Source organism: Pantherophis guttatus, chromosome 3 (genome assembly GCF_059756535.1).
Source record: "Pantherophis guttatus breed Tessera chromosome 3, ASM5975653v1, whole genome shotgun sequence".
Lineage (NCBI taxonomy): Eukaryota > Metazoa > Chordata > Lepidosauria > Squamata > Colubridae > Pantherophis > Pantherophis guttatus.
In genome coordinates, this window is record NC_142065.1 from 48310321 (window position 1) to 48330869 (window position 20549).

The window sequence follows — 20549 nt, forward strand, 5'->3', positions numbered from 1 at the left end:
ACCCTCAACAATTCAGCTGCCTCTTCTTTGGAACATCAACAAATTAATTCAATTTGATTTAAGGACAAGCATCATATCACTTTTATAGAATGGATATAAACTAGATGCTGCAACAAATGCTATTTTATCACACTGGAGATTTTTTTTACAAGTAATTCTTGTACTTAACTGTTTTAGTATCATTGAAAGGAAATATCTTCCTTTGAGCACATTTTTTGCTTCAACATATTAGAGAATATCAGTAAGAGAAAAATGTATGTTACTGGGATAATAATATATTGAATTTAAAGAGAAGAATTGGCCACTATTTGAGCACATGGACAAATTGTTTTCTAATTAGTTGTTTTGAAATTAAAGTATAAACTGTGGTGACCTGACTAAACACACAGTGGATAACTACACTAAGCTTTTTACCTACCATAATACATTGGGAAATGCACTCAGTCCTAGAGAATGCACATACAGTGTAGCCTATTTCAAATGATGACAAAATGGTCCTTAATGACTGATCATCAACATAATTCAATTCTGATTTACGTGTTCTCACGAAACCCATATTTATACTTCAGTGGTGGGTTCCTCCCGGTTCGGTCCGGTTCGGCCGAGCCGGTAGCGGTGACAATATGACGTCACCGAACTGGTTCTCCCCCCCACCCCCCCACCCTCCCACGTTATTCTTACCCTTTATTTGGCCCCACTCCCAATCTATTGCTGCCTCCCGAGTCCCAACTGATGGCTAGAGGGAAAAAACCTGTTTAAACTCTTGCCACGGGGCTTCAAAGGGCCGCTCTACAGCTGATCAGTGTTAAAAGCAAACAAATGAGTCGGGTCGTAAGTGCGAGGACCTTCCAGAAATGACTCTTTTCAGCCCTCTGAGTAGTCCCTATACACATAGACATGGCCACCTGGTCACATGACCAGCTAGCCATGCCCACCTAGTCAAGTGACCTCTAAGCCACACCCAGAAAATAAGCCACGCCCACAGAACCGGTTGTAAAAAAATTTAGAACCCACCCCTATTATGCTTCTATATAAGCTCTGTCTGCTAAAATTAATTTGGTATGAAAAGACATATATAAAGCACAAGTATCAGGAAGGCCAGAAACAAATGTGCTAACCCATTATCCCGCCAGCTTTTTAAAAACAACAAATGCAAACTGATAAGGATCTGAAAGTGGAATAAAATTATCCATGCAAAATTCCAAGGTGTGGAAAGATTTTTAAGCACATCCAGCAGAACAAGAAAAATCACCCTCTATCTTCCATTGAAGAAGGAAGTTTGGGGTAGCACCAGTGGGAATGTAGATGCCGGGCCCCAAATGGCATTTGTAGCACCAAGCTCCACTCCTTTATTATTTACTGTATATAGAACATATATCTCTACATATGAATGCTAAACCAATGAAATATTTTGCACATAAAAGAATATGGCATTTTATTATGGCCATAGCTTCTATGAAACAAAACACAGATCCAGAAACAACTAGGTTTGGAAATGACTTGTCTCAAACCTTGAAGACATTCCTGGAAAGCAATGCCATGTTACTAAGAGATAGGAATCTCTCAACAGTGACCCCTTGCTCATATCACTTCTCCACTGGACTATTGCAAGACTCTTTACATGGAGCTACCTTTGAAGATCATTCAAAAGCTGCAACTGAGATAAATTGCAGCAGCTCAACTACTGGCAAGCATTACTGCTAGTACTGTATCACATTGTACCTATGTTTTTGATCCTACATTTGTCAATAATAGGTTTCTGAATACAATAGTAAGTGCTGATTTTGATCTATAAAGTTCTATATGGACACCACGAAGGCACTTACAGAACACTTTTTATCTGAATCAGCTAATTTACCAAATTCTTCCTATAAAAACTGAGTCATACTTTACTTTTGGGAAGTAAGGAGGAGGATGGCTGGGTGCGGGATTTATTTCTCAGCTTTTGCTCCAGGCCCACTCCTGCTAACCAGGAAGTTCCTTCCAAAATTATTTTGGCTTCAAGTGCAGGGAAAGTTGGACAGCTGATTTCTGCACTGACATTTGTCTGCATAATGAATGACCAACGCTTTTACAAGTGCTTAGCAGGCTGTGGTAAATGTTAGTTTAGCACATTTTTGAAAGTGAGCCAGGCCTCTATTCAAAAAGCAGTCTAGAACAGTGTTTCTCAACCTTGGCAACCTAAGCTGTGTGGACTTCAACTGCCAGAATTCCTCAGCCAGCATGCTTTAACTGATTTAAACTGGAAAAAAGGAACCAGGTTCTGCCAGTTGTCTGTTGCTGATTCTGTTACCACTGGACATTACAGGTTTGTAATTGTTTCTGCCAATAAAAGCTTTCATATGGTCATGCTTTTATTTTTTTCATTATCTGGGAGAGGCACCATTTTGCCTCTGTGTTTGTGACATGCTAGTCAGTTAATATAAGAGGCAGCTAAACAAGCCATTTCAAGTACTGATAATAAGCCTTTTAGCACATTAATAGAGCATGGCTGAACTGTTTGATTAACCTAGATTTACATGTCACCCCTTGATGTGGACTCTAATTCTAACTCAAACCAACCTTATCTGTCACAGTTTTCCTATATTTAGAAGGGGGGAAAGGTCTTCCTCAATCAATTTACCTATTGGTGTCCTTATTCTATTAGGGAAGGCACGGTGAGATTGTGAGTAATTCCACTCTCCAATTTATTCTAGTTTTACAAACCCTCAGGCACATTTCTCCCTCCAGGGATTAACTGCTATGATGGTAAGGAAGCCAAATAGTAAATGCCTCTTATATCTCATTCCCATTCTCCCAGTCAAAATGATCCAGGCTTATCATTACATAATCTATATGATGTCAATTTTGAAGATTATGTTGTTCTATAACCACTGATGACTTGAGAAAAAAGTTGTCAGGGAGACATTATTTTGATCTATTCCCATTAAATTTTCTATCATTTAGTTTCTAGATCACCACAAACAGAATTTGTATCATGCTAGAACATCAATCAGGTAAGCTCATAACTATTTCTACTATGAAATCTTTTATTATTTTAGCTAGAATTACTTCCTTTGAACATCCAAGTAATTCCCTTGAATATTTCTCATAAAAGATATATGACATATTGAATAATGAGATTTGTTTAAAATTCTTTTATTTATCCCAGTGGTTTCATTTCTCTTAGTATCTCAAACCTCACAATTAGATCCAATACATTATTTTTTCCACTGCTATAGATAACACAAAGATGAAGTACAAGTAGTCCTTAATTTATGACCATAACTGAGCCCAAAATGTCTGTTGCCAAGTGAGACAATTAAGTGAGTTTTGCTCCATTTTATACCTTTGTCACAGTTGTTAAGTGAATCTGACTTCCCCACTCCAATCAGTGGGGACCTTGTCAAAAGGTCCCAAAAGATGCTCACACGACATTGGGACACTGCAACCGTCATAAATATTAGTCAATTGCCAAGCATCTGGATTTTGATCACATGACCATGGGGGATGCTGCAACAATTGCGAGTGTGGAAAAAAAGGTCATAAGTCATTTTTTTCAGTGTCGTTGTAACTTTGAATGTTCACTAAACAAATTGTCTTAAGTCGAGGACAACCTGTAGTTGGACAACAATGGCTTTGTAAAACACAGGTACAGAAAAAAATAAGAAACAACAGACCAAAATCAATTTGGGAAAGAAAAATCCAATTCAACTGTAGTTAGGCTTTCTGTTTTAGTAAAGGAAATATTTAGGAAATAAACATTTCAACATCTGCCAGATAAACATTAATTGAGGAGCTTACGTAGTTAGATATAACACATGCATAGTCATATACTAACAAAGATAAAAACATAAACAGGCCTGAGAAAGTCGATTACTCAGGTTATTTTTAATCAGGCTTTAGGCCCATGAACAATGCTGTCACTGTTTATGCTTCTGGGTGACCTTTGGCGGGGTTGAAATAAATATGGTGCAGCTCTTCTAGACCTGCTAAATCTCTCTTCAGCTTTCAGTATCATTGTAAATCAACTCCAGAGACTGGGAATGGGAAAACTATTGCAATATCCTCCTCTTTCCTTTAGGGTTAGTTTTGGGAGGAAGGATCAAGCTTGAGGTTCTTCTTCTGCAGGGTCCCACAAGACTCAAGACTCTCCCACTTTTATTTAACATCTACAAGAGCCACTGAATGAAGTCATCTATCAGCATGGATCATAGCCTCAGTATTGGATGGTATCCACCTTTATGTTTCACACCTGTTTGCATAGGTGATGCTCTGGTGATCTTGTCCCAGTGCCAGGAGATGTAAAGGAACAGGATGGGGAGGAATAGGCTTACACAAATCCAAGTGGCTTTGGATTGAAAGACCTTCTATTTTCAAGGACAATTGTTAGTTTTCAAGGATGATCCATGCGTCCAGTTGGAACTCATGTGTAATTTTGAAAGTCTTCCTGGACTCAATTCTATGACCTGATGGCAGCCATGGCCAGGAGGACTTTTGCACTAATCCATAGTGGGTACTAAATATGATCTTTTGTGAAAGGAGGGGAGCTTCTCACAAGCACTCATAACTTAATCATCTCTTATTTGAACACTAACGTAATTTATCCAGGGCTAACCTTGAAAACTATTCAGAAGCTATAGCTAACATGAATAGTTATGATCACTTCTCATTTTGACTACACAAAACCTATACTTTGTGCCCTGGCTATCAGTGAGCTTTTAACTGCAGTTCAAGATGCCAATTGTCACTTGTACAAAAATTCATGACATAAGAACTGCTTTCTCCCATTGTTTCTGTCCAGTGACATCTTATGGGACCTAGGAATCAGGCCTTTGTTGTGCCATGGAAGATCTTCTCCCTTAAGTCCACATGGCACTGACCATGCTCTTTTCTCAAATCTTTAAATTCCTGTCTCTTGCAATGAGCTCTGGGTTGGATTGGGTTATAATCAATATTGGATATATGTCTTATGACGGGGACTAGATTGTTTTGTTTTTTGGATCTGCCATCCAATATTGTTCATTTTTATTATTATTCTACTGTTTTTAATCCAAAATGTAAACTACCTAGAGGTGCCTTTGTGATTGAGACAGACTACAACTTGATTGAATTAATTAATTATCATGTTACCCTTTTATTTAAGTAGTGTATAACCAAATTGTTTAGGATAAGCACATGCTACAGAAGACAGTGCTTTATGGATAAAGAGGTCTCTGATTGGGAATTCCAATCTACCAAACAACTTTGTTCAGGAACAAGAAACACTATTTGCTCACCTTCTCTCAGCTACAGATTTCCGAACCATCTGAATAGCCATTTTCAATACTCACTGTCCATTGTATAAATGGACTATTTTAGGGTCTTCAAAATAATGATGCCTTAATAAAATAATTTCGTTGGCTCAGCCAGCCTTTTATTTTCAGAAGCTAGAGCCATTCTTTTTCCTCGCCCAAGAAAGATGGAGAATATTCCTCCATCCCCCTCAAAAGTGCAGAGTTAAGAGTTAGTTGCCATAGGGCAGGGGTCTGCAACCTTAAACACTCAAAGAGCCATTTGGACCTGTTTCCCACAAAAAAGAAAACTCCGGGAGCCACAAACCCTTCCTGTGCCTGACTATTTCTTGAGCGGCCACAAAACTAGCATATGTAGTTGAATTAAACGTTCTGTTTTCTTCTGAAACTTTCTCTTTTCTTGGATTTATTCATGGTTGGCCTGGGGGGGAGGGGAAAGCACATTAGCGGTTGTGTGAGTGACAGAGAGCTGCAGTAGAGGGATGGAAGAGTCTCATGTGGCTCCAGAGCTGCGGGTTGCTGATCCCTGCCATAGGGCGAGGGAAGCGGAAACAGGTGGCATTTTGTCATAGTCCGCTTCTTTGCAGTACTAACAGAGCTGAGCCCCACCGCCGAAGATATGGGGCAAAATTGAATCTGCTGCGAAAATGATAGGGGCGAGGCTTTACTCCACCTGCCTACCACGTTGCTACTGTCAGGCAAAAGTACAGTTAGCCGTAACCGCGCTGCAAAATCTGGACTATTAGCTGGCAATAAAGAACCACGACAACCAGGCTGCTACATCTAGGAGTCGCCCAGACGTCGCAGCCTGGTTGAGCTCTCGCCCCAGACGCCAGACCTTACGCCACAAGCCTCCCCAGCATTTTTCTCTCTCCCCGCCTTTGCAGATACGGTTCAAGGCCTTGCGTCCCGAAGCACAACAAGCGGCATATTGCCTCAGTATTCCAATCTGGGACCCAGCCCTCTTCTGTTTCCATGGCAAGACACGGACTCCAAACAGGTCGGAACCCTGCAGCTGATCGCCAGCCAGCGCCGCCTCGCGTGGGAGCTCACAGGTGAGTCGGGCGGAGATTGGCTAGAAGGAGCGCGCCACAAGCGTTTTTGCCCCCGCATCGTGGAGTGCCGTGGATCGGCTGGAGAAGGATGCGGGTCGCCCTCAAAGGCGTTCTTCCTTGGAGGAGATGTGCTAACGTGAAAATGAACGTTGGGCTTACCTTGAACGTTCCATCTAGGTGCACTGCTGGAGTGTCCAAGCATGGGTGTTTATCAGCCAGTTATGACATCATTGAGTTGGAATTTCTTTGGCCACGCCTTCCTCCTTCCGGCCGAGCCTCCGTTTTTTTCCACGAAACCAGAACCAGGGGAGACGCCATCAATAGGAAGAACCGACCACTCCTGGACCCCGGACTAGCACAAGCCAGGGTGGGATTTGGACACTCCAGCAGTGCACCTAGATGGAATGTTCAAGGTAAGCCCAACATTCAATCTCCTGTGCACTGCTTGGAGTGTCCAAGCATGGGATATACCCAAGCTAAATTGAAGATGGGAGGGAAGCAGATCGGTCCAGGGTCCCCTCGGCCGGCAGGACTCTCTGTAAGACACGCCTCCCAAACGCTGCCTCTGCTGATGCGAATTGGTCCAACTTGTAGTGCCTCACAAACGGTGAAGGATGATCTGTCCCCATACCCACACACACACACACAGCCAGACGAGGGTTAAGGAAACACTTTGGAACGCACCCAGTTCTTATCTCCCACTTGGCAGCGATAGACACACCGTCTGCCAAGTGACTTTATTTTCAAAGTAAAACAGAAAGACAAATACTCAAGAGTCCAAATGTCCGACACTTTAAATCTTTCTCTCAGCAGCTCCGGACGAGGCTTTAGTGACTATCCAAGGTTTGCTTTGTTCGTCACAAAAATCCTTGACCACCACCCTCTATTATATAGTCTCTGGGATGTGGTCCAGTGACTCAGTTCTAATCCCTAGCACGCCTCCTCAGCTGCTGCAAACGTTTATCACGCCTTCGGAGGCGTGCGTCCAGGAATGATGTTTCTTTATCACTCTGATCCGAATCAGCTGTCTCCTCTCCCTCGGCCGGCACTTGAGACAATGCCAGAGGGGAGGGGCCTGGAGAGGGAGGCCTGGCTGACTCCTCTTCCTCATGCTCGGAGCTTTCTTCCTCCGATGGGACAGGCTCAGAGGGCGGGGCCACAACAAAGGAGTAGTCCAAGTTGCAGCTCTGCAGATGTCCAAAATGGATGCTTGCGTAGCCCAAGCAGCCGAAGTGGCCGCGCTACAGTAGAGTGTGTGGTGATGCGACGCGGCACTGGACAAGCTTGATGTTCATACGCCAAGGCAATGCATGCCTTGAGCCAACGACCAACGGTAGATGGTGAAACTTTCTTCCCCATCGACGTGGGCTGAAATGACACAAATAGGGCCTCCGTCCGTCGAAAGGGGGCTTTCCGCTTGACATAATGCCGCAAGGCTCTGTGCACATCAAGCCTATGCCAGCTACACAGACTCCCAGGCCACAAAAACGCTGATCCCAAGAAGAAAACACAGTCTACTTGCATGTAAAAGGCTCCCAGATTGCAGATCTTCACCCAGCTGCCTTTAAATCTGTATTTTGCTGCGTTGTAAGCCCAAAACAAAATGGCCACCACCAACAAAATGGCGGCTATCGGCCGCGTGGTCAGCGCTCTCCCTTGGACCTCTCTGAGGCTAAAAATGACCTCCTCACGTTCCCAGCTGCTGATGAGAGTCAGGGAGTAATGACTGCCTCCACAGCGATCTTATCCCTGCCTTGCAGAGTACGCAGCGCTGACTCACAGCTCACTCTTATTGCCTCAGCCACCCAAGCCTATTTTAAAGAGGCTCGTTTTTTTGTTTTTTTTTTTACATTTATTTTTAAATTGGGCCAATTATATATTGAATTTTAAAGAAAAATGAAGAGCTAACTCTAATAAGTCTTTCCTCTGGCTGAGTTGGAAAAAAAACTGAGGCTCAGCCGGAAGGAGGAAGGCGTGACCAAAGAAATTCCAACTCAATGATGTCATAACTGGCTGATAAACACCCATGCTTGGACACTCCAAGCAGTGTACAGGAGATCAAGGAAAATCCGGTGGTTTTTTTGCGATTCGTTGTTTTTCGGGATTGCCATGCCTCAGCTGTGGAGCCCGACATTGGGCCGTTCTAACTTGCGGGTGCGAACACGGTTGGATTTCCAAAATTACCTAGATTCGGATTGGGTACTGAGCGGTAAGTAAGCACCAATTTAAAGTCAGAGCTCTAATCGCAGGGCAGTTGCTTCAGTCAAGCGATTTGGGGTTTTAGGAGGGAGCTTTTAATTTCATTTAATTTACTGTGTTTTTATTGCTGATTTACAAAGAAGAGAAAGGCATTTCTGAAATTATTTGTCTTGGGTTCCAGAACAAATTTACATAAGCCCATAATTTTATATAGACTTCTTTTAAAATAACACTATCTAAAGGGATTGTCGCAGTACTAAAGGAATATAGTTCCTCTATTCAATCATTTACATACTAGCAAAATTAGATGGATATGTAACCCCTGCCTGCCAAATATGTATTAGCGGTAGAGTTTCAAATTCCAGTGTCACATTATGGGGCCTTTAACAATATGTTTTCTTTCTTGGGAAATAGCATTGTTTGTTTCAGAACAGATAATAGCAAAAAAAAAATCTTTAAGTTTTCCAGGACAAAACTAATACATTAGGAGTTAATCCTGAAACAAGTGAATGAATTAGAACAGTACTCTAAACTTCCATGAAGTGTCCCTGTCTCTCATCAATAAATTGCCATCGGAGACAACTATCTTGTTAGTTAGAAGGTTTAAGTCACTGCAGAAAAACATTATAATAAGTCGGCTTTGGAATGTATGTTAGAAGTTATCTAATCCAAACCCCATTTACTGTAGCATTCCAAATTCCAACTGCAGCATTCCTTAGCAATGATTGCCCAGCCTCTGCTATGTATTTTTCAAAAAGGGAGAGTTTGCTATCTCCCAGTTGTTGAAGAGTAGAGAGCAGAAATGTAAACAGGCAGTTGCCACCAAAAAGTGAGAGTGGTAAACAAAAAACTAGTTTACACATTTGTACAAATAGTCCTTGACTTACAGTCATAACTGTTCCTGGCACTTGGTCTTAAGTTGTGATGGTTGTAAAGTGAGTCACGTGACCAACCCAGTTTTACAACCTTTTTTGTGGTGGTCATTAAGCAAACAGCATGGTCATTAATTGAAACCATTGTTTGCTATGGGCAATTTTTGCCAGAAACTGGATGTGCATGCCGGGTTTTGGCAAAAATCAGTCACATGAATGCAAGACACTGTAAATGGTTGTAAATACAGGCCAGTTGCTTTTTCGAATAGTTATATACCCCCACTGTATCAGTACTGTGTAGAACAGATCAATACTCTGTAGAACATTCTCTCAGATATGAAATTGTCAATCAGCTAAATTTCGTGTTGCTGCAATAAGATTGAGACAACAAATGATGCAAGTCTGAATACTGTTAAGGATAGTCCTCACTTACTGACTACAGTTCAGACCTGCAGCTCTATCACTAAATGACATCATCATTAAATGAAATGTCACATGACTGTGTTGCACTTATGGCATCAGTTCTGGCTATATTCGTTAAGAAAATCACTGTGGGTTGTTAAACAAAACATCACATGACCATGGTTTGTGACTTCCTGCCAACTTCTCCATTCATTTTGTTTGCTAGAAGCCTGCTATGAAGGTTGCAAATGGCAATCACATGACCATGGGACATTGTGACCATTGTAAATGTTTTGTTGCAAAGTGCCCAAATCGTGATCACATGACCATGAAGATCATGTCATCACTATGGGGATGTTACAATGGCTGCAAGTCATTAATCTATTTTTACAGTGCCATTGTAACTCTGAATAGTCGCCAAGAGAAGTAGTCAATAAATAAGGACTATATTTTTCCTTTCTAATTAAGTTTTTTAAGTAAATACTTGGTAATTAAGTGAAATGAACTGGCTGGCTGTATTCTGTGCTTCACTGAAAAGTAAGTCCAATAGATAAGAGGTATCACTCTGCTATTTTTTAAACTTAATTTTGTACCACATTATAAAATGTTGATGCAAACATTTGACTGACATAAACTCCTGTTGGGGTTTTCAGATGTTCAGATCGGAAATTCATTTGGGTCCTGTCAGGAAAAGAAAATTTTCCCCTTTCATCATGCACCAGACCGATTAGGTAATGCATTCGCACCAATTAAAGGTGATCCTGATCGTGGACCAGGATCTTATAATCATGCAGAGGTAAGCAGTGCTCCATTTCATTTTTCTTTATTTTCTCTCCAAAGAGATCTTTAATTTGAAGTAAAGGATATTTACTATTCAGATTATATTGATTACTTTTGCTTCCAAAATTTGAATGTATTATAAATAAAAACTATGTTTCTGGTCTTAGAAAATAAATAATTTGAGAATATTTGCAAAGATTTGAGAGACCACAGTTGAACCCCATTCATCTATTATTTTCACAAGATGACTCTGTGGCTTGATACTGTCTTTCATTTCTACCTACCTCATATGATTGCTTCCAGCAAAAATCCATGAGTACAAGTTCTGTTATTTAAACTAATGAACCCTAACATTCTGTATAGTGAATGTGCAAGCTACAAACCTCCACCTAATGTTCACTGAGAGACATCCAAATATGGTCAGTGTCTGAGTTTCAGTCCATATCAAGAGGAGAAAAAATTGTTTTTCTTTTGTCATGGAAAGAAGAGACATCTTTGGTCAACTCACCTGTCTCCTAAATCAGAAAAAGTTTTGTTCTTTTAAAAAGTAGGGAAGAACTCTGGGGAAATGGTACAGGAACCATGGGTCACTGTGTTTGGTGCACTTCTGACCGTCTGCTATTGTTAACAAATTCTGGAAATCAGGAGATGGTTGAGGATGGACTGAGTCTGCACTAGGCTTGTTGCCTGGTTGGCTGCTTTTGTGGACCTGGTGCAGGTTGCCCCTTGTATTTTATTTTCATCTCTTTGTGCCAGTGTCTTTCATCATACAGACCAGATAACTACATGGGACTTTCCATTTGGAGAGGCTAACCAGGATTTTGGGACTTGGATTATTGGTGGTGGTTTAGGAGGGATTGATAGCAGAAGAGTGTAATTTGATGTTGACTCTCCCCCACCACCCCCAAACAGAGGCTTTTTTTCTGATAGCTCCAGAGAGGGAGAAGATTATTTTCCTCCCAATTTTGTCTGTCGGCTAAGTATTTTGTTTGTATGCCTCCCCATTTAGGATGAGAGCCTGAGAAAAGGGTTGATGGAGGAAGGTGGGGCTGGGTGCCTGAGGGTGCTGAAAGCCAGTACAGCTGAAGCACCTCAGGGTTCTTTGTTATTATTGGAGGTCCTGGGCCTTTGGAATTTGGGTATCTGGCAGGGAAAACAATGTGGCCATTGAGGGGACATGTGTGGGCTACAATATTATCATGGGCATGGGCATGGGAAGATATGGTGGGAGACAAGCAGGTCATGCCAAGAGAACACAGAACAAATATTTAACATTCCAGCTCCTTGATTTTAGTACCTATGCCCAGTAGCAGACTGTCAGAAGCCCTGACTTCTGCTTGTTGCTCTTAAATGTCAGGTCAGTTTTTAATAAGGCCTTTTTGATCATAGATAAGAAAGCCAAACTGGCATGGTCCCCCTTCCAGAGGTATTACCAGCTGGGTTTCATGTTTGGCACAAACTAACAACATGGAGCAGGGGTGCTGATGTGGCAGTTGTCATCTGAGAATCGTTTATGGATTTCAAGACCCTGCTTATTAAATTGAGATCAATTGGGATTGTTACTGTTGTACCAATTTCCCTGCTGTATAGCAACCACCCTGCCTGAGCTACTTGATTCCATTTCTGGGTTGGCAGTGGGACTGAACAGATTCATGATCATCCTTCCCTAGGGGTGGGGTCCCTCTATACTTGGTTATGCCAGCTGGACTGGGAAACCCAGGAGATGAATCAGCTAGTGAGATAGCATTACCATTCTTAACATCCCTTTGTCTGCTCGTCTCTGTTTTAGTTTGTTTTTTATACCTTAAAATGTATGTATTAATGTTTTTAGTTCTGTTGTATGCCACCCAGAATCTCTTGTTTATGAGATGAGCAGCTATCTAAATTGGTTTAATAAATAATAAGTGGGAAAACAAAAGGAGTGTACCATTTCTTCAACCGTTCTTCTAAGGCTCAAATTATTCCAATAAGCTGGGGGGAAAATTGAGCAATTGCTTTGAGAAAATTCTGTTTAAGAAAAAGTTAAACTTAGGTAGGGTACTACATTATAATTATTTTATTTTATTTACTATTTTATTTTATTTTATTATTCACCATCCAGCTCCAACATTGACTTTTTAGTTATCTGTATATTATAATTAAGTCCCATTTTGTTTTTCTGTTTCTTTATACTCCTCATGCTTTCTCTGAGAGTACCCAAGATTTACTTTTTATTAACTTCTTCTCAGTAGAAATCTTAGTTTTGCAGGCTCTAATATGCTGCTAAACATTTTTTCCCATTATTATAGTGTAGAATAACTTTAGCATTTGTTTTAATATGTAGAGGAACAATCTTATATATAACTTGGCTCAGAGACCACAGAGTACCAAAGGTTACAGCATGGGAGCAAGAACAACACCACGTTTTGTAATAATAAACAAGGTAAAAACATTTTCCTTATATATACTCTATAGTAGGAGTTCTTTTCTGCAGGATGAAATCCTTTAGCAGATACCTCTTGCAGCCAATGTGCCTTGCATACACAGTATAGAAATTCACTTTCTATGCTGTGGGTTCCATTTAAGGAAGGGCTTCTTTGTACTCTAAAATTTAAATTTAAACTTAAATAGAATGCCAAAATATTTCCACCACAGCCAGCATTACAAACCAGAGTGGCTCAGAGACAAGTTTAACCTTTCACAATTCATGTTAGAAGAAAACAGTAAAGGTAGAAATGTTTATATTACTTATATTCTTTAAGTGTTGTCACATTTTCTACTGTGAAACTGACTACATTTGATTTACTGATATACTTGGATTGTGGAATCGGCCAGGGAACAGAGATGCTCACAGCAAACTAATGCTTATATCCCTGTTTATCCATAAGTAAGTTTAAAAGAAACTCTGTAATATTGTGCTGTAGAGACATAAAATAATTAAAATAAATTCATCATGATAGCACAGTACTGGTAGCACAGACAATAATTTAAAAACCCAGTGTTTTGGGGCATCTTTACTAAACATATGAAATTGAAAAGATAAAAGGTTTCTTTTGCTCAGGGTTTAAACAGATAATGTCTGAGCAAACAGACAGGAAGAACACCATTTTTTAAAAAACAGAACTATCTCAATTCACTTCAGAAAAGCCCCAGAAAGAGAAGAAGCTTAGGACCTGAGTACACACGAGACCACCTGCTGCAACCAATAACCTCCCACCAACCAATACTCTCTTACAGAGTAGGCCTACTCATAGTACCATCATTAAAACAATGTCGTCTAGTAGTTCCAAGGGAGAGAGCCTCCTTCTCTGTGGGGGCACCTACTCTTTGGAACAAAATACCCCCTGGAATACGAATAATCCCAGATCTTCGCACTTTCTGATGTGCCCTGAAGACCTTTCTGTTTCAACAAGCAGGACTAGCATAAACATCTAAATTCTATGCCAAGGTCTTAGCAGATACACTAAATTGACTCAATTTATTATTTACTGTGTATAAAAAAAAATTATTATATGTATATGAAATCTTATTCTGTTCACCGCCCTGAGTCCTTCGGGAGAAGGGCGGTATAGAAATTCAATAAATAATAATTATTATTATTATTATTTATTTGTGTGACATTGCCTCACCCATCTTGCAACATTCATACCCTATGTTGGACAATTGTATATACCCAAAACACTTCATCACACATTAAATTATTTTAGTAAGACACATCAAACTAGAAGGGAATCTCTAATATAGCTCTGCAGTATTTTGAATTTATTTAGACAGACATCCTTAAAATGTCTATCTAAATAGAAACATGAAACTAAAGCAACTATGTCTTTTTACAGGATTGCACAGTTGCAATCCTGGTATGTTGGAGTCATCGTTAATGCACAAAAGTTTACAAAAATATTAAATTGAATTTTAATTACCATTCCAGGTTTATTTACAATGTATTAATTGTATTAATTCACAAATTATTCTATTTTTATGGGGTTTGACAGAGTTAAAAATCAAGATTATTCACTCAGTCTAAATTATAAGCTAATTGGAGTGTTTATGGACTTCAAACAACATTCTTTATAATTTCATTTTATTCTTTCTTTCTTTTCTAGCATTTGACCCCTGCACCTACAACATATCAGTCAATATGGATCAAAGAACACAAGCATAAGATTGCTCATTTCCCATTTCTCAGCAATGTACCACGGTTTTTAGAGCAGGTTCAAGATAGAGAACTCTTTCCTGGGTACTGTTTTTCATTTCTTAAATTAAAAACTGGCTATTAGAAATGGAACCTGAAAAATAAAGTAAGTTCAGTGCTAAGGAGGATAGGCTGGAAAATCTTATATTTGAGCATAAACTGAAAATTGTACTGTTTAGTTAGTCATGGATATATCGGAGGAACAAAGCAATCTTTAGCTATCATTAATATGTCTGACTGTCTGAATGTATTCCACTATGGCCCCACTCCCATAGTGTCAGTGGGATTCCTGTACTTACAGATTTTGTTGGATTTATGTGGTGGCATAATTGCCATCATATGCTGTTTGGGGGGCTCTTCAGCAAGTATTTTAACAAACACTAGTAACTCTCCCAAAATTTTCTGTATTGAAACGAAAGCCTGATACTTCTTAACCTTGACGGTATGTAAAAATTATCCCAATACAACAGTGAAATTACTGTCGTACGAGCCAGGTAGGATTTTTTTTCATTTGAAAACAGTGCAGGTGGGGAGGGGGATAACAGAACCCAAATATAAATACCTGTTTTGCTAATCTGAGGCATACTTTTTGCACTAAGTTGAAATGTCGTTTGATTGTAAATTATTGACAGAGACTAATTTTCTAGTAATTGACTGCATGTAAGATTGCATTCTCAGAGCCTTTCTGTCTAAAGAGCTTAATAAAATGCATTCTTTTTCATCATAAAGTTTTAAACCTTTACCCAATTCCATATATATATATATATATATATATATATATATATATATATATATATATATATACATACATACATACATACATACATACATATACATACATACATACATACATACATACATACATACATATATATATATATATATATATATATATAGAGAGAGAGAGAGAGAGAGAGAGAGAGAGAGAGAGATACAGGTAGATATAGATATGTGTGTGTGTGTTTATTTGTTGCTATCAAATGAAGAGAAAGAAAAAGACAACTGAAATACTACAGCAAAAAAAATTAAACCCTATTTTTGATTTATGCAACTTATAAAAATTATTTTGGAGCCCTGATGGTGCAAAAGTTAGAATGCAAATGTAGGTAAAATCTGCCTCCACCCTAGAGTTTGATCCTGACAGGCACTCAAGATTCACTCAGCATTCCATCCTTCCAAGGTCGGTTCATTGGTAAAATGGGATCCAGTTTATTGGGGGCAATATGCTGACATTGTAAACCATCCAGAGAGTGCTCTAAAGCACTATGGGGTGGTATATGAGCCTAAGTGCTATTACTATTATATTGCTATTTTGAATGGAAAGTTATAACTTTTTATAACTGTTTAACCAATCCAGCACTACTATTAAAAAAGCACAATATACAATGATATGTTTATTTTAAGTTATATAGTATATAGCAGTGATGACGAACCTTTTAGACACTGAGTGCCCAAACTGCATGTGTGCACATGCCCAAACTGAAAGGTGGACATGCGCTTGCGCGGACATGCACACATGCGCAGCAGAGACCCAAAGGCCAACTGGCCGGCAGGAGATGGGGCATCCCAACACTAGCAGCACAGCAAGATTTTTTTCTTTCATGAGCTTCTGTTTCATCGTTTGCAGGGAAACAGAAATTCACGAAAGAAATACCACAGAGATCTGACCTGGGACGATGGCGCACGTGCCAGCAGAGAGGGCTCTGTGTGCCACCTCTGGCACGCATGCCATAAGTTCGCCATCACAAGTATACAGCATAAAAACTGCAGTATAGGTAGTCCTCAACTTAAGACCACAATTAAGCCCAAAATGTATGTTGTTAAGTGAGAAATTTGTTAAGTGAGTTTTGCCCCATTTTACAACTTTTCTTGCCACATTTGTTCGGTGAATCATTGCAGTTGTTAAGTTAGTAACATGGTTGTTAAGTGAATCCGGCTTCCCCATTGACTTTGTTTGTCAGATAATCGCAAAAGGATCTGTGTGTAACTCTGCATCCTGCCAGTAAATAGGTATGGAGAAATGCATACTCATTACTGGTCTAAATCCCTAGTGGAAAAACATAGACGGTTTGTAAAGTGTGGCTGCCTTTCTGGCAAATTAAGACCAACAGTGCACAGTTTCTGTGAAAATTTTCCATTGCACTTTTCTTCATTCTGATGTCTGGATGTTGAACATCCTGGAGTTCATATCTGTGTATGTCTGTTTGTGTGTGCATATGCAAATATAACACCAGACCCAGTCAGAGGTTCGAGTCCAGATAGCAATTTAGCCTGAGCATCATGCTCAAGAGAAAGCTCAATTTTAAAACACTATATTTATGACCATTGCAGTGTCCCGGGGTCATAAATGTGAGTCAGTTGCCAAGCATCCAAATTTAAATCACATGACCATGGCGATGCTACAACGGTCATAAATGTGAAAAATGGTCATGTCATTTTTTTCAGTGCTGTTGTAACTTCGAACGGTCACTAAACAAACTGTTTTAAGTTGAGGACTACCTGTATATAACAGAAAATAATACATGTTTTGAAGAATTTATCTGTTCTCTCTCCTATCTCCTCAGACCTGGAACTTACAACCCATACAAATTGCCACACAGACATGTCAGCTGGCCAGGGAAGTTTGGTTCCCCAGACTGGTCTTTGGTTCCAATGCCACAAAGAAGAACTTTCAGAGCTGAGGTGTGAAATTTGGGGTTAAGAATGTTAATAGTTTCGAATGACAGAAATGCTTCATTTCTTGAAATAGATTGATGTATCTTCTTGTCCTTGAGCAACCATTTACAAGAAACCATGTGGTAGCCCAGTGATAGCAAACCTTTTCGTGCTCAAACCAGAACGTGCGGGCGCTTATGTACACGCACAACAGAGCCCTGAAAACTCAAAGACCAGCTGGCAGGTGTGCATGCGTATGCCAGAGCCCCAGAAACCCAAAAGAAACAGCTGGTCTTCGGGTTTCCGGGGCTCCAGCACACATGAAGATCAGCTGGCTGGCGCACATGCACGCACCGGAAACCAGAAGAGCAGCTGGCGCCAGTGCAAGTGCCCACAGAGAGGGTTCTGTGTGCCACCTCTGGCATGTGTGCCATAGGTTCGCCATCATGGTGGTAGCCTGTAGCTACTAGCTGTTTGTTGCAGGAACAGATGGTCTGGATATTATACTGTATTTACTTTATTCGTTTCTTATTGTAACATTTAAAGACTATAATGGTTTGGCATCAAGTTATTTGAAGGTCTGTTGACATACATTTTAGGTTAGTTATAGATGGCCTATTTTCTGCCATAGAAACCAACAGGTTGATGGATACCAAACCAGGGCCTACTAATGGTGGTCCTATGTGTTTTGTGAACTTCCTCTCTCCCTCCAAAAATGTTTGGCCTGTTCATTTCAGATGGGCCCTTAAAATGGTTCTGTCTACAGACCTTTATATGGTTTTGCTGCTCTTTGATACACTCTTGTCCTACAACTCAGCAGGGCAATATTAAATAGAAGAAAATGCTTATTCTAGGCCTCCACCTATATTTGAACCATAACCAATAGATTTATGCTGGGGAAAGAAATATAGAGATTCTGCTGACTCTGCTGCGCCATAGGTAGGTTTATGAATACAGCAGTTGTTCACCAACGAGAAAGGAGAGAGAGAAGAGTGAATGGAAAGGTCAAGTTATATACTGTGGAGCATAGTCATGTTCCTGACTGATACTCCTCTAACGAATGAGATTAAAAACCACCTTTTTTAATGGGGTGTTTTTGAAACAGTCTTGACTTCTGTAACTTCTTGGAAAGATCCATGGGATTTGCTTGCAGAATTTCTTTTAATTATAGAAATGGTTTGACATTACTTTCTACTGGGATACTTTTCAACTTCAGCCTAGTGCTGAAAGGTAGTGGTGGCGCAGTGGTTAGAATGCAGTACTGCAGGCTACTTCTGCTGACTGCCGGCTGACTGCAGTTTGGCAGTTTGATTCTCACCGGCTCAAGGTTGACTCAGCCTTCCATCCTTCCGAGGTCAGTAAAATGAGGACCCAGATTGTTGGGGGCAATATGCTGATACTTAGAAAGGGATGTAAAGCATTGTGAAGCGGTATATAAGTGTAAGTGCTATTGCTAGTGAGTGCCCAACATCACAGTTTAACAAGAACTGGCCCCCAATTTAGCACATTATTATTATACCATGCTAGCTCTAGTACAAAAATTATAATGCTATAATAGTATAAGTTTATATCATAATGTATGTATTGTAGTTATCTTTTAAAAGCTGATAATCACTCATATCTCTTCCTGCAAAATTTCTTTGCCTGAAGTATTTTGTGGTGTTAGGTTCCTTTCCAAGGTAAGGAGGGACAGTCTGGATTATTATTTGATTGGGAGAACCTTCCCAACCTAGACAAGGAATTTATAAAATATTCCAGAAGAAAAATATCAAGCCATATTCATACCTTGCCAACCAAACTACCTTCCAAATTAATTTATACTTTTTAATTATTTGTACAGTGATTGTGTGATTACTACTACTAATAATACAATAGGACAGCAGTTACATACAGTTAATATTTTTTAATTTTGTTTTATTTCAGTTGCTTTCAGATAAAGAATTCAAGAAATATCGGAATCTGGTGGCCTATCTGAGCATATATTATAGTGATTAATTCTTGTGGCTGAAGATATTTCCTCTCCTACTTGCTTAGACCACTAATTTACTTTTTTATCCTTAGACAGAATTAGAGCATTTTAATTAATTTGTTACTTGGATTCAATATAAATACTATTTCATAAACAGTTTCTTTGTTAGCCTTTTAAATGGTTCTATTTTCCTAATGGTATTTTCTATTTTCCTAATCTACTATTTTAGTATAAAACCTTTACTATTTGGAAGTTGCTTCAAATGTAGGAGTTTGGATTTTGCCAATAGCCACAACTGTTAAAATGTTTCTGGTTTTGAACAGTTTAGCTAGAGAAATGCTTAAGAGAAATGCAGATTTTCAAAGTATAATTTCTTTTTATATGTCAGTTTGACAGTTAAGATGGTAATGTTCACAAAAGTCATGCCAAATTGGAGAAATTATTAGGGGAGCAAGCATGTATTAATTAAAACCTAAAATTGAAAATATTTTGTCTTGGTACTCCACTGGCCAATATTTTTTGAAACACAAAGGTATTAGAAGTATGTGCCATATGATCTGATACAGTCTTATGATATCATTTCTTGCATTGTATATCCTGCATGTGACTCAGAATGGAAATTTCATGGAATATATATGCAATGATATGTTTAGAAGTATTTTAGCACAATGTTCTTTTCTGACAGCTGCAGAGAAGATAAACTTCATTCATACTGAACAAGAAACAGAGATTTCCCACTCAAGGAAAGACTTCCATACTATATTCTTATAGGAGAAACCATGTTTTTCATTCAACCTGAACTGAGCTGTAGCTATTATATTTAGGTTTGTATCGTACAGTCTTTTACCTTCTGTACTCTGCAGTATGGGAGAAAACACATAAGTAATAAAAAACATATTAAAATTTCTAGTCAGTTTTGTGAGATAATATACTACTGTTATAGCAGACAATTGCTCTGCTAATGTAGCAGGTTGGTTAAGTATTTTTCTGCACCCCACTGTATAAAAAGTTTTTTAAAATTTCCTTTTATATAATCTTGATTTCTCCAAAAATTAGATTTCATTTAGAAGTTTCATAGAAAGCCTTATGATTCCAATGGAATCCATTGTATGTCTTGTAAACTAGCAGATTTAGATTACAAGGTACACAGAACCACTTGTACCGGTACCAAAT

The 20549-nt window shown here is 39.3% G+C and overlaps 1 protein-coding gene across 2 annotated transcripts; it reads left to right on the forward strand.

Annotated features, from left to right (window-relative positions):
- Nucleotides 1–1292: 1292 nt before the first annotated feature.
- CIMAP3 (ciliary microtubule associated protein 3) lies at nt 1293–20276 on the forward strand. Of its 2 annotated transcripts, XM_034414537.3 has the most exons (8): nt 1293–2308; nt 2947–2996; nt 6161–6328; nt 10455–10597; nt 12905–13003; nt 14664–14797; nt 17317–17434; nt 19331–20276. In XM_034414537.3, the coding sequence occupies exons 2-8, from the start codon at nt 2978–2980 to the stop codon at nt 19400–19402; spliced, it is 753 nt and encodes a 250-aa protein (XP_034270428.1). In that variant the 5' UTR covers nt 1293–2308; nt 2947–2977; the 3' UTR covers nt 19403–20276. The 2 variants fall into 2 exon arrangements, with proteins under 2 accessions (XP_034270428.1, XP_034270429.1); XM_034414538.3 differs by lacking the exons at nt 1293–2308; nt 2947–2996; nt 6161–6328 and adding an exon at nt 8356–8537.
- Nucleotides 20277–20549: the final 273 nt, after the last annotated feature.